The sequence below is a fragment of the Etheostoma spectabile genome, chromosome 1 (assembly GCF_008692095.1).
Source record: "Etheostoma spectabile isolate EspeVRDwgs_2016 chromosome 1, UIUC_Espe_1.0, whole genome shotgun sequence".
Classification (NCBI taxonomy): Eukaryota; Metazoa; Chordata; class Actinopteri; order Perciformes; family Percidae; genus Etheostoma; species Etheostoma spectabile.
The window spans coordinates 20048790-20062080 of NC_045733.1; the positions used below are offsets into that span (position 1 = coordinate 20048790).

The 13291-nt window shown below is 42.2% G+C and overlaps 1 protein-coding gene across 1 annotated transcript in view; it reads right to left on the minus strand.

The window, feature by feature from the left end:
* ntrk3b (neurotrophic tyrosine kinase, receptor, type 3b) overlaps positions 1-12583 on the minus strand; it is a 171315-nt gene extending 158732 nt beyond the window's left edge. The window contains 1 exon segment of the mRNA XM_032523479.1: positions 11932-12583. Within this exon segment, the coding sequence (XP_032379370.1) occupies positions 11932-12173 (242 nt within the window). The 5' untranslated portion in view covers positions 12174-12583.
* Between the last annotated feature and the right edge of the window lie 708 nt (positions 12584-13291).

The window sequence follows — 13291 nt, forward strand, 5'->3', positions numbered from 1 at the left end:
GAAAAATAACGATTAGGCTTTAAAAGAATGCACGTCAAGAGGAAACTCCACACCACTGAACATTCAATCAGTGCCACTCCTCCTGTCTCCTCCCTAAAATAACCAGAGGGGAACAAGACGACAATAAACACATTAGTGATGCTTGACAGGTGATGGTTTCCTCTGTAAACAAGAAGCCTCCACAGTTCACAGTGTCAAACGTAGACAGCTGCCACTGCAAGTCATTTCCCCTGACTGACGTGCCAGCCGATTCTCCATCAGAGTCCTGTCAAAGAACAGATAGCAGATTTCCACATGGAGGCTTAGCTAAAGCGCCAAATTAGCTTAACTACCAAAAGTGCCACTCCTACTCATAATATATGCACTCCTGGTTGTTGTTGTTTAGCCCTGTTGACTCTGTTGACTTTGACTCCCATAATGTGGTGACCCCACATGATTAATAAATTATAAACCAACCTGTGTTTCATAAAGTGCATGAAATATGGAATGATGAAATCTCCTGAAATTTCCTGTGTCCCGATTTTAGCTGTGTGAGGTCAACATTTATCAAAAGTTTGTCTGTTAGTGGCTTAGCATTGGAAAATTGTGCACATAAAGGTATTTCAAAGTAATTTTGTTGTATTATCATCAATATTAATAATTAATCATTCTTAAAAAGACATTTAAAAAAGAAAGCGATTAAATGCTAAAATTGTATTGTGATCAGTTTTTAACACAAGGTAGTTTTGCTGGGAACAATCTCAGCGGTCAATGCAAACGCCATATGCTCGCTAATGTTAAGTTTTCAAAAGGCTAATTTGATCAAACAATTCCAACAAACATCTTAGAGTTGAAGCTTCTGCTGTCACAGACTCCTCTGTCCCTAACGAACATCTGAGTCATGGCAGCAGCCACAGCAAAGCAATCCACTTTTTAGTTTTGGTGTGCAATTGAATATCTTATTCACAGACGACTAACTTAAACCTTAAATTCATCAAATAAAGTGAACGCCTTAGAGCCACAACACCCCTTCAATAATTTTTTGCATTTTCAGCTGAGAACCTGAGTTGACCAAAAGAACTCCAATCAGACTTAAAGTTGCTTTGCTTACAGTTTTTCGTAGAGAGAGGAAGCTAGCTGTAATGCACCATTGTGTGCCATCTGCAGGGAGCAAATGTCAGCAATGATACCAAAGAAGCTCAGGAGACATCTTAAAGAAACCATATTCTGCTCCTTGTCAGGTTCATAACTGTATTTTGAGGTTGTATCAGAATAGGCTTCCATGGCTTAATTTTCTAAAAACTCCATATTTTTGTTGCACTTTGCTGCAGATCCTGTTTACACCCTGTGTGTTTGGGGCTCTGTTTTAGCTCCAGAGTGAGACATCTCACTTATTTTACCTACAAAGTGAGACATCACACTTGTTTTAGCTCCAGAGTGAGACATCTCACTTGTTTTACCTACAGAGTGAGACATCTTACTTATTTTACCTACAGAGTGAGACACCTCCCTTCTATCCTATCTTTGTTGGGAGCTGCACATGCTCAGTAGCTCGATAAGATCCATCAGCTAGATAACTCTTTCTCCAGCTTTGGTCAGTCCAAGGCAGGATTAGCTGGGAGATTTCTTCTAGACCAGGACACTTGTGGAAAACCTGCACAACATGTACAGGAAGTAGAACAGGGACAGGAAGTAGTTATTTTGGAGATTCTGGTCAACTAGTGGCTGTTGGAGCAGTGTTTTGCCGTTGAGAACGAGCTAGCATGCTACGGTTAGCCACCTGGTCTGGGCTAGGGACGTAGAAAGCCGTGCAGATGTTGACCAGCTCATCCAGAAACTGAAGACAGAGGACATTCAGAAACAGGATCTCACTCAGAACACCATGGATGGGTTTTTCATAATGTGGGCACTTTAAAGCAAGACACAGCAAAGATACTAAATACTTCAAGCAACTTGAAAAACAGAATCCGAAAATGTGTGTGTGAAAGGTGATAATTCGCTTTCTTGGTGAGAGTACCATAATAAGATTAATATCAATATTCTCATGTAACTCTCAACAGGAAAAAAATAATAATATTTACTGTAAGTTTAAATGTATCTGCACAGAGGGACTGCAACTAGGCAACATAAGAGAGCAATTTTTTTATTTATCCAGCGCTGTAGGCTGGACTTGGTAGGGTCTCAATTTTAGGAATGGAATATGATAAATAAAAGCTATGGGTTTGTTTTTTACTTCATGGAGAGAGCATATTAGAGGATGCAGATCAGCAGGAAGAGAGGGTGATGTCAGGTACTTCTTAAAAAGATGAGTTTTTTAGCCTTTGGAGGAAGCTGGAGAGTGACTGTAATATTCTGACTGGAGTAGCAAGGTCATTGCACCAACAGGGAGCCAGTAGGAAGGAGAGGTGAGTCCCAGTGGACCATTTACTTTTAATGTGTTCTCATCTGCCTCCACACAAAGCTCTACCCGGGTCCTAAAAAACCCTCCTGGTGCTCTTGACTACCGCCACCGAGAGTCCTTGGCTCACTGAGAATGATCGCTGAGTATAGCTGAATGGCCTGCCAGCCAGGTCCATAATGTTTTGATGTAGTGCAATACGCACCAATAGTCCACAGAACCAAGCAAATACAGATATCAGAGCATCTGAGGTAATCAATAAATAGAGGCAGCTCAGGGCCAATATATATAAATATCTTTCTGCTTAAAGGGAAATATAAAAGTGTGTTTGTGCTGCGATGCTTTATGTCCTAACCACTAATAATGCTGGGGTCAAAAATAAACAGCCATGTTCGCCAAGCTATTAATTAATTTAATGTGTTTACCGCTTAAACATCAGTGCACATATTGCCTCAAACAGATCTCTCTCATTTGTACAGATGGAAAGCTGAAGGCCGGATGAGGGAGGGCGGCTCACGGGGCTAATGTATTGCTTTGTTCGATCAAAGAAAGGCCAAACACTACAAAGCAACTATGTACTTTTCAGGTTTTGAAAGAAAGTGTGTTTTCTAGTTCAGAGCTTACCAAAATGCCATGGCCTTAAAAAGTGATGAAACATGAATAACAAAAATAATAAGAATGCTCTAGTGCAAAGCTAGGTTAAGATTCATCTCCCAAGTGATCTTGAACAGAAGCCATCTGAGGTCAGCTGAGACATGTTGAAGCAAGATTTTGATGCAGGCAATCACGCACCATACAGGAGTGCAGGCGCACAAAGATGAACAATTTGTTTTTGTTTCAAAATAGGCATTTCCTTTTTTACAAAAAAGAAGAAAGATTGCAGTTGAATAGCATCCATCAACATGCACACCGTGTAGGAGAGCATGGCTGAAGCTCAGTGACAACTGAGAGAGCTGCATTAGTCACACAGCCCTGCCAGTCAGCGCTGACATAGAGGACAGTGGGGTGGCTCCTCCTACTTGATAATACATGATGATTGATGTTTTTTGGAACAGAAAACATCCCACATGAATAATAGGCAGCAGGAGCTTTATTAGGGTCCTGGGAGAGAAACAAGGAAGGTGGGGTCTCGTGTCGGTGATGTCTGGTGGGAGACAGCACACGGTGATAGACACCATGGAGGTCAGACACACATCCTCACCTGGGAAGAAGTTATCTCGGACGAAATTAATGGTGTGTGGGAGAGTGATGGACCGACAGAGAGGAGAGAGAAAGAGATCGAGAGAAAGGAAAAAGAGTTTTTAAGCCACTAGCATCACACATTATGAAGAAGGATGCAGAAGAAGGAATTAGCTGGAATGCTGCTTTCAGTGTGGCTTGGTTGAGCCTACAGATATCATGTTTAAACGTGATTAATTGTAATAAACCTTCAGTAAAGCTCATGCTACCTAATTAGACATACAACTGTCTGCCTTGTGTTCATCAGTAGATATCTTACAGCAGCAGGTACTTGATAATTGTTTCTTACTAGTGAGCAATCACATAGCACATAATAAGAAATACAAAAATCCAGCAAAAGGCAATGCATGTAAATAGATGTAAATTGATGGATTATGCACATGGGAATTTTTTCAGTGTTTTTCATGCCACCATGGAACAAATTGCAGTTTAAATAGGTAGATACATGATTTTTCTGGTCCCTTCAATCTTCCAAATTTGACATGACAAACTGTTGCCCACAGTAGCGGCACTGACTCATAATCTTCTGTATAAAAGCAGAAGCTCAACTAAATGTCAACAGAAAGCCCCTGGAGTGCCGCTGTAAGGCTTTAAAGGGTTTTTCTAATCCTGGGTGAAACAGCAGAGCCTTCAGTATTTCTCACCCCTCGATCCTCAATGCATCGTTTGATTGTTAAGGGGGGGGGGGGGGAGCTTCATTAGTATGCATCTTTTAAGGGAAGACTGCCTGCGGATGCAGGAGTTGAGGTGGTGGGGGCGTGGGAGAAGCTGGGTCAGTCACATGGCTGGGACTTCTCACTGCATGTAGAAGATCTGAACCAAACCGGCGCTCTCTCCTCCTAATTCTCAGATGGCAGCCGTGACCTACTTTCCACAAAGACAGGCTCATGAAAACTTGATGATATGCTTATAACAGAGGAGCCGACGTGCACTGCCTGGGGTGAGCCTCGCACTGCGGCGGCAGCTGGGGGTCTGTACGGTGAGGACCAACGCAGGACGTGTGTTAGCTACTCCGTCCTGGGTGGTTAAACGGTGTTCGTGGTGATGCCAGTGACACAACATGGGACAGGAAATGCAATGAGGACTTTAAAGGTACTCAAGATCACCCGAAAACCATAAGAAAAGCGCTCCATTTCAAAGTTGTTTAATAGCCTGAGACAAGCCAGTAACTAATGAATGAATCTGAAGAGCTAAAATGTCCTCCTTGTTGCATCTCTCCACATTAGCAAATAATGCAGCTACTGAAGACATTTTTGAAAAACTGTAGTCATACTCGTGGCTCAGTAAGCCATCTTATCATGTATTCTGCTTTGTATTATCAAAATCTTTGAAACTTCTTAAGGCATAAAATTGGGGCAGCATATCCAACCTCAATTTTTTTTTTTTTTTTTTTTTTTCAAATGAAATGTGTTTAGTACAGAGAATCGAAAACTGGTAAGTACCAAGAGTTGGCACCAAATGCCTGGCCAGAACTAATGTTGTTTATTCATTCTAATAATTTTGCCAGTTTATGAAAATGTTATTGAGCCAGAGTTCTTGTCAGACTGCCAGTGTTTAGATGCCCTTTAACATTTGAGTACTTCAGATACCAAGCCCTACTCAGAAGTTGTTTGATTGGTCATTAGCTATAAAAACGTCCTATTGCGTTTCCAAGGTATTACTCATTTTAATTATTAAAGGGGATGTATTTGACATTCAGAATATGCATATTGCAGCAAACACATATTGGCTATGTAAAGATATAGTGGAGTAATGGCATCCTGAGCAGAAAATGAAGTCCCACTCCCTCTGCGTGTGTTACCAAGCTTTTTTGTAAGGCTAAGCTTGCATGTAACCGTGGAAAAACGTTGGGATTTTTAGGTATCGTGGAAAAGGTCTGTAAGAGCCACGTAGTGGCAGCCCAACTCACTATTTTTCTGTCTTTCTGGTTTTTTTTTAAAATTTAATTAATTTAAGTAAATTGAGTTAGCAAATTATGATGCCATTAAATCTAGCATCCACCTGCTTCTTACAAAACCATTATTTGCTACTTCTAAAGAGTAAAATGTAAGGCTACATATGTATAGACAAAGTGTGTTAATTAAAATGTTGTGTATGGAATGTGGACTACCTCACCAACCAATCTCAGTATGTAAGGATACAGGACTGTGAGTCCGACATGGTCGTCTGCAGCACGGGGGCCCCGCAGGGAACAGTTCCGGCAGCCTACCTTTTCACCCTCTACATACACTGCAGACTTCAAACACAACTCAGCTCACTTCCACCAACAAAATGTATCTCATCACAGACGGGAATATACATAGAACTGACCCCGGGCTTTGTGGGTTGGCGCCATCAGGGAAAACCAAAGAGCTGGTGATGGACCTCCACAGCTGCAAACACTCTACTCCTGGGTCTTACAATTGTTCACCTAAATAATAACTTGGACTTGATGGACAACACAAACACACAGATCTTTCAGAGAGCAAGGGGCACTCCTGAGGACCTCTTTTGACTCTGTGGTGGCATCGGCCATCTTCTATGGAGCGGTCAGCTGGGCCAGCAGCTCAGCTGCTGACAGGAAGAGACTTAGACTGGGTAAGAAGGCCAGCTTTGTCCTGGTAGGCCCCATGGTGGAAAACATGGTTCTTATTTGCAATGTTGTGAATTTGACATTCAGTCTGTGTACTTATTTTTCTTTTTACTGGTAACTGCTTTTTTTACTTGCTTTTCTTTTACGGGTCCTATCACCTTTGCTACTGTAACACTGCAGATTTCCCTGCTGTGGCACTAAAAAAAGAATATCTTATCTCATCTTACCCAGCCCTGTTCAAATGACAATGCATAAACCAGTTTCAAAAGAATTCCTCTCAAATACAGAGTAACAGTGGCAGCAGTGTTGCATTAGAATATTAGAGTGTGATTTTTGTTTGATATGTGCTTAGATATAAAGCAGATATTAAAGGCTGCTGCCAGACAGGTGTAAAGCTTTGAGCATGTTCCTCATGAGCAGCTAACAGAGGGTAAGTGAGGTTTAGGTATAATGTATTCATGCCTTCAAATGAAAATAACAACATCTCACCTATAAAGAGCAAAAATAATAATTTAAAAACTCAATAAAATGGAAACGACAGAGAGAGATATCAAGGTGACAAAGAAAAATAAATCAGGACGACAAACAGAGAGGGTGTACAGTCAGGTGGGCCTCAGAAACCCAGACAGCAGAGCTGCACACAGCTGAGCAGAAAACAAAGACAAAGACATGGATAGAGAGCAAGACGGAGGATGTGGGGAAATAAATATATAAGCCAGCAGTGAGGCAGTGAAGGTAGGAGTGTCTCAGAATGTAAGTGTGTGAGATCTGGATGGAGGGAGCACACCATTCTGTTCATCCGTCTTACATCCCAGAATAGAGCGCAGAACAAAACCCTGTGACAAGGTTCCGGCTGACTGGGCAGGGAAACAATGGACATCGACAGTTATTTCCCCACAAGTAAGAAATTCATATACAGTCAAATCTGCAAGCATTATATTACCAAATAGATAACACCATAAAATGTCCAAAATAAATATAAAATGTGTTAGATGTTCTGTTATGCTTCATATTGAGGAGATATACAACAGTTCTCTACAGTCACGGGTATCTCTCTGACCCTTAAAGTCGCCACTATAGCAAAACCCAGCACCTTTATTCCACTGACCAATTTTTGATGTGATGATTTCTCCTTTAACGCTCCTCTAAGGTCCCAAGGCTGACAAATAAATATATTTTACAGCACATATTGGCACAATTGGATTAATCAATGCATTTCCCATTATTTATTCCAATCCTTAGTTTTTATTTGAGCCTGTTTTTCATAATCGTTAATATTATTATTCCTAATGTGTTAAAGGTAAAAGTAACTGATTTTACACGTTGACTAGTGCTGTAATTAGCTTGTGAACGTTGATAAAAAGCTGGGACAGTTGTGTAATGTCTTCTGAAGCTCCAGAAGGAGCTCACTACGGTTGGACTATACAGGCTGTATACCATGTTGTGTCTACCGGTAGAATTTGGCAATAGTGTTCAAGTGTTGTTTCCAAGGATGACAAAGGCATGTCCTGCCCTTCTCTGCCTCTGATTGGTTTACCCTGACATTCTTACCCTAACCATAACCAATCCCACTCCTCTTGCCCAAACCTAACCGACCCAACCCAGGAAGGCCTGAGTAGCTACTAGACAATCAGAGGTAGAGTAGGGCGGGTCATGCCTCACCTTCACCATCCTGGTTCCAAAACGTTTGGCATAGTGTTTCCTTTGCGAGAGCTATTCTCGTGTGACTCATGATTCTCACGTGATCTTGTAATTATGGGGTGATCTTTTGATTCTCTCATAATTCTTGCGTGATCTTGTAAATCTGGCTGCCTCGCGAGGTAATGTTATTTGGGCTGACATGGAGATGAGTGATGCCGTAAATACAGAGAAGGAAGACGCCTCCCAATATGCAGCTGGGTATGGACAATAGGATCCAGCATTTTTGTAGCTTAACCAATTACCAGGGACTGTGCCTGCACTGCTTCAAGTTCAACCATTCTTTTTTTGTCCCCACCTTTAAGGAAATAAAATACACATTGTTGGAGCATCCGTATAAATACATGAATCATATGACAAAAGAATCTTCATTGTGTGGTGAAATAGTACTCTAGCATGTTAGCAAATACTCTCAGTTTAAAAGGGAATACTACAATTTCAGTTAAATGCTATAAAAGTTAACTTGTCAATTCCCATTCTGAATACTTATGCAAGCATTATAGAACAGATATTTGGATTTGAAGTTGCTATTGGCCACAATCACACACTTACGTGGGCTGCACAGGAGTTTTGAGAGGTAGAGAAAATGCTGAATTTATGTAATGCAGTTATGCTGAGCGTCTGAACCGGGGGACACTTGCAGCCCACACAAGTCACCTATAAGTGGACCTTGGAAACATTCCGGTTTCTTTGGCAGCATCAGCTAGCTGGCAGGTTTCATATGAAATGTGTATTTGAAGGTGTTCACAGATCAATACTTCCAAGCGGAGCTGAGCTGTTTTGAAATTTTAAAAATCAAAAAGACAGAAAAAACTTCCCAAAACAACTTTTTAAGAAAGCGATGTAACTGGCATGCAGCCAGCAAAGCAGTGGACGGATGTGACAGCTTTGATGTTTTTTCCATTTGCTCTTTTTCACAAAATAACCTGTCCTGTGGAATTATATCAGACACAAATTATTATTCAGAGTATCCCCATAAAATGACAGGTATTACACTACAGTAATTATGGTACAAGTGCTATAATTTTACTGAAAGTAGTGCAAGTTTACTGGAAGGTTGTGGGCCATGTTTTTCCAGATGTGGAGATAAGTGGAACACAGAATTGTAAACTGCTAACTTCTTACTACTAAAATCTAAAATCTGCATATTTTACAGACAGCACGCGATACATTGATATTATTTGTAAAATTTAAATTGTACTTAAGTTTTGGTTAAAGGTGGTGGCTCTATATCCTGAAAGATAAAAAAAATTTCATCTTTCCATTTTAGTTCAAGTACAGACAAATGTACAATCATTATGGCGACATTACATTATATGGCCATTTCATTTTTATATTACCATCTAAAAGCACGGTTTAAGATTGATTATTCCTATTGTAGGAGTGAATGGAAGGATGGACTTAAGAGCAGAGGAGATGAGGAGGACAGAGAGGGGATTTTATTGGATCTATGCTGGAGACATTAAGAAGGAGACACCACAGTGATGACTTCTACAGATTGGTGTGATGCCTTAGCCTCTCCTGACAAAGATGCTCTCAAAGGTTACAAAAAGAAAGGGAAAACAAAATGAGGCCAAACGTCATCACCAGAGGTGGAAACGCTGATTGGTTTCTGCAAAGAAGGCAGCACCTGCAGTCAGAGCTGCCCTTCCACAACCTGTCAAACGCTTCAGCTGCTCTCAGAATGCCGTTGTTTTTCTGCAGGTATCACAGCAAGGCCTTATCTTATCCTCTCCAAACAGTGATGCCTCTTGTGATGAATCTCTAATGTGAGAGAACTGGAAAACTATTATCTTGACTTGGCAGTTTTCTTTGGCTGGCCAATCATCCCACACTTGCTGCTCAGAGCCCTCACTATAGTTTTCCATCTCCATAAATTGTCCCCATCTCTTCTTGTTTCCCTTGTGATGAGTGAAATAGACCTCTCGTTAGCCGAACCCATGCATCTAACACCTTACAAAGAGAGAGGCCCGAGGGGAATTTGTGCTGCATGTGTCCTCGATAACTGACTGCTCTCTATGACTGTGGTTACACAGGCTGTTGTTTTTAAAGAGCATGTTTTCTGGCCACACAAGCCGTTAGCTGCTATTATTAATTACACTTCATTTATATGTTTTCATTAGCACAATATATGTTTAGAAATATGTTGCAAGTGATGGTGTTCAATTCTGTTAAGCCACATAATTAACTGTGTATAATATGCATGCTTTGAACACACATACATGCACATGTATAGTTGATTATGGGATTATACACGACATATACAAATCTTTGTGGGATTTGACTGTATCAGTTCCTATGGGATGTGTGTAAGCCGATGTGGCATTGGGAGCTACTGCGTCTGATAAGCTGTCATTGAGCGGCTGCTAGTGCTGGGTGGAGGTTGCTCTCCATGCTGAGCAGCAAGAAAACCAGCGGCCTGGCAGAGGGGCCATGAAATGCACAATTAGTCCTGGGTCAATGGCATTAGGGTTTCTCAAAAGGCAAAAAGGCAATCTATGTGTGGCTTTGTGCTTATTGTAAAGTGAATGTGGGCATGTCACAATGCAAATCCAGCAAATAGTGTGTTCAACTGTTGATCCCAATAGAGAGAGGAGGTAAAGGACAGGAGGTTTTACAAGAGGAAATCCATATCTGAGGTTCACTCTAGGGTCAGACTAATCACTGGTAGTGCGATGGTGCTGTGATCTCTGGCCTTCATCTCTTTACCATCCTTTGCTTAGCTTGAAACTGACGCCTGATGTGACTAAACACTCCCTCTGATAAAACAGTCACGTAAATGACTCCAGTGTTAGGGAGCAGTAGCTTGGTTCCCAGTGTATAAGGGGTACCAGGCTACCCTCTAGTGGCCCAGGAAAGCGATGAACCATGTCACAAAATAAGTTGTTGTCTGCCTCAAACGGATAAAGGGTAAAAGGGATACTAAAACTGATGGGGGGGGGTCCTGTGTGGTGTGAGACGAGGCGGAGGAAGCCGTGCGGGGAATTCCAGCACGGGGGATGTTTACTTTATATGCAAATCAGCCTCATCCACACCAGAGGTCTTATTTTAAGGCCCGAGCTCCGCTTTTTTCTGACTTTTCAAGAAAGAGAGCTTTGATGTTGGCAGGAAGGACCGATGACAGAGAGACACAGAGAGAGAGAGAGAGAGACAGAGAGAGAGACAGAGGAAGGAGGAGGGGGAGAATATGCAGAATGAAAATGTAGCCTATTTATGGGGGTGTGTGGGTAAAGGGGGGGGGGGGGCTTCTAGAGCCTGCTGTCACAGCTCCTCTGTTTTAAGCAAACCCTTTATGAATCCTCTGAAACCCAAGCATCCTGTTTCATCTCCAGCTCTTTAGAGGGGGGGGAGCCACAAGTGGAGTTTTTAACACCCACTTCCTCTAGAACCCCGCCCGCATCATCAGTAGGTTACGCAGGCCAATAAAGTTTCGGTGGGGTGGCATCGGTCTCAGAGGAAATGGAACCGGTTGACCTGACTGCACCATTTACTTCTGTTTGATTTGGCCCAGTCTGGCGGAGCGGCTGCTGCAGGCTGCCCGAGCCTCTCACCGCAAAACCCCAACTGTCATCTGGCCGTGTATGGGCCTGCGGGCCGCTGCAGAGGACCAACTTTATGAGGACGGACACACACACACACACACACACACACACACACACACACGCACACACACACACACACACACACACACACACACACACACGCACAAACACAAATCCGACATTCACTACAACAAGGTTCAACATGAAGGAGTCTGTCGCCACGTCTGAAAAGACTGCGCGGGATTTGTCTTATTTGTGCTGGGCAGACTGAATAGACAAGACCGATTATCATAGAATCATAGATTGTATTATCATAAAAGGCCACTTAAAAGACTGAGAGAAGTGCAAAAAGTCTCGAGATAAGGGATTAGGCCAACAAGTCAGATCAATGCAAGGAAAGCAACAGACACCCTGAAAGCACAGACGCCTCACTGAGGATGTGATCAATTAATGATTAAAAAATAAATAAAAATAACCGCACGACATAATCCGCATCTACTTACATAGAGGTGATGTTTTTGAATAACTCTGCTATGTCAACACTGGTCCCATTGCTCCCAGTATCTTGCAGGGCGAGTAAAGGGAAAAACCTGCCGTTGTCGGACTTATTGCAATAGATCTCTGTTTGAGAGCAGCTGCAGGTCGGCGGGCAGTCCAGCATGGAGCTCAGATAGTCCTGGAAAACACTCATCAGAAACAAAACCCTCCACCAGCAAATCCGGATCGAATGAAACCATAGATCCATGTCTCCGGGCAATCGGGGGGAGAAGAGGTCCCGATGTCCTCTGGGTTAGAACAGAACAGGAGAGAGGAGAGGAGGAGAGTGGGAGGAAGGAAGGAAGGAGGGAAGGAAAGAGGAGGATGGTGGTGGTGCGTCTGCACAGAGGAGGCTCTATGTGAGCGTGTCTGCCGTGGATGGATGCTGTAGTGTCCTTGCGCGTAACAAATTGGCTAAAAAAGGAGAAACAAAAAGGACGAAACGAAAGAAAAAATATACGGAAATCAAAAATAACAAAGCGAAATGATGTGAGGCTCCAGTCGTCTTTTCAGCCTAAAATGCATGGTGTTTCCCCGGAATGCCGTGCTGTTGCTGCTGATGCCGTCGTCTCTCTCCAAGCAGGACCAGGACGACTGGCTGGAGAGCACAGAGACACAAAATGAGAAGTTGGAGCATCAAGTCCCTCCTACCGGCAACACAAACACTGACACCTGCACGAGCCGCATGCGATCAACGGTGATCCCAACCAGACTTCCATGTGAAGCTGCTGTGCTGCAAAGCAACACCAAGACACGAATACACATCTAGATAAAGAATGGGATAATTGATTTGATCCTCTTTAAATAAAAGCCAGAATAATATAGGCCTATAGACTATGTTAATAATATATTTATAATCTCAATAAAACATCAATCCCTTCAGAACAAATATACATAGTTCATACTGTAAAGTGACTTTTTTTAAAACCCTATAAACAGAAAAAGAGTATTTAATGTCAAAGTGTAAAAATATCTCTAAATTGTGATCTAAATTTATTATAAAATATAAATGAAAAATGAATGGCAAAGCCATGTTGGCATGAGAATGCAGCCCCTCACATCTTATTAATCACTGGGGGCCATTTGGTTTTGGGAGTCCCACGGTTGGTTAAATGGAGATTGTAGTTTGAAGTGATTTGAATAGACATGCAAGGCATCTGTCACCGCTGTCTTAAAAACTACAGAGTCCCAATCTCAGTCCAATTAAGATCTGAAAAAGGCTGCTCATACATGCTCCCCACGCAACCTGACAGAGCTCCAGCAGTTATGTAAAGAAGAATGGGGGGGGGGGGACTGAAGGATGAAATTGCTGCGGAAGGTGAATAC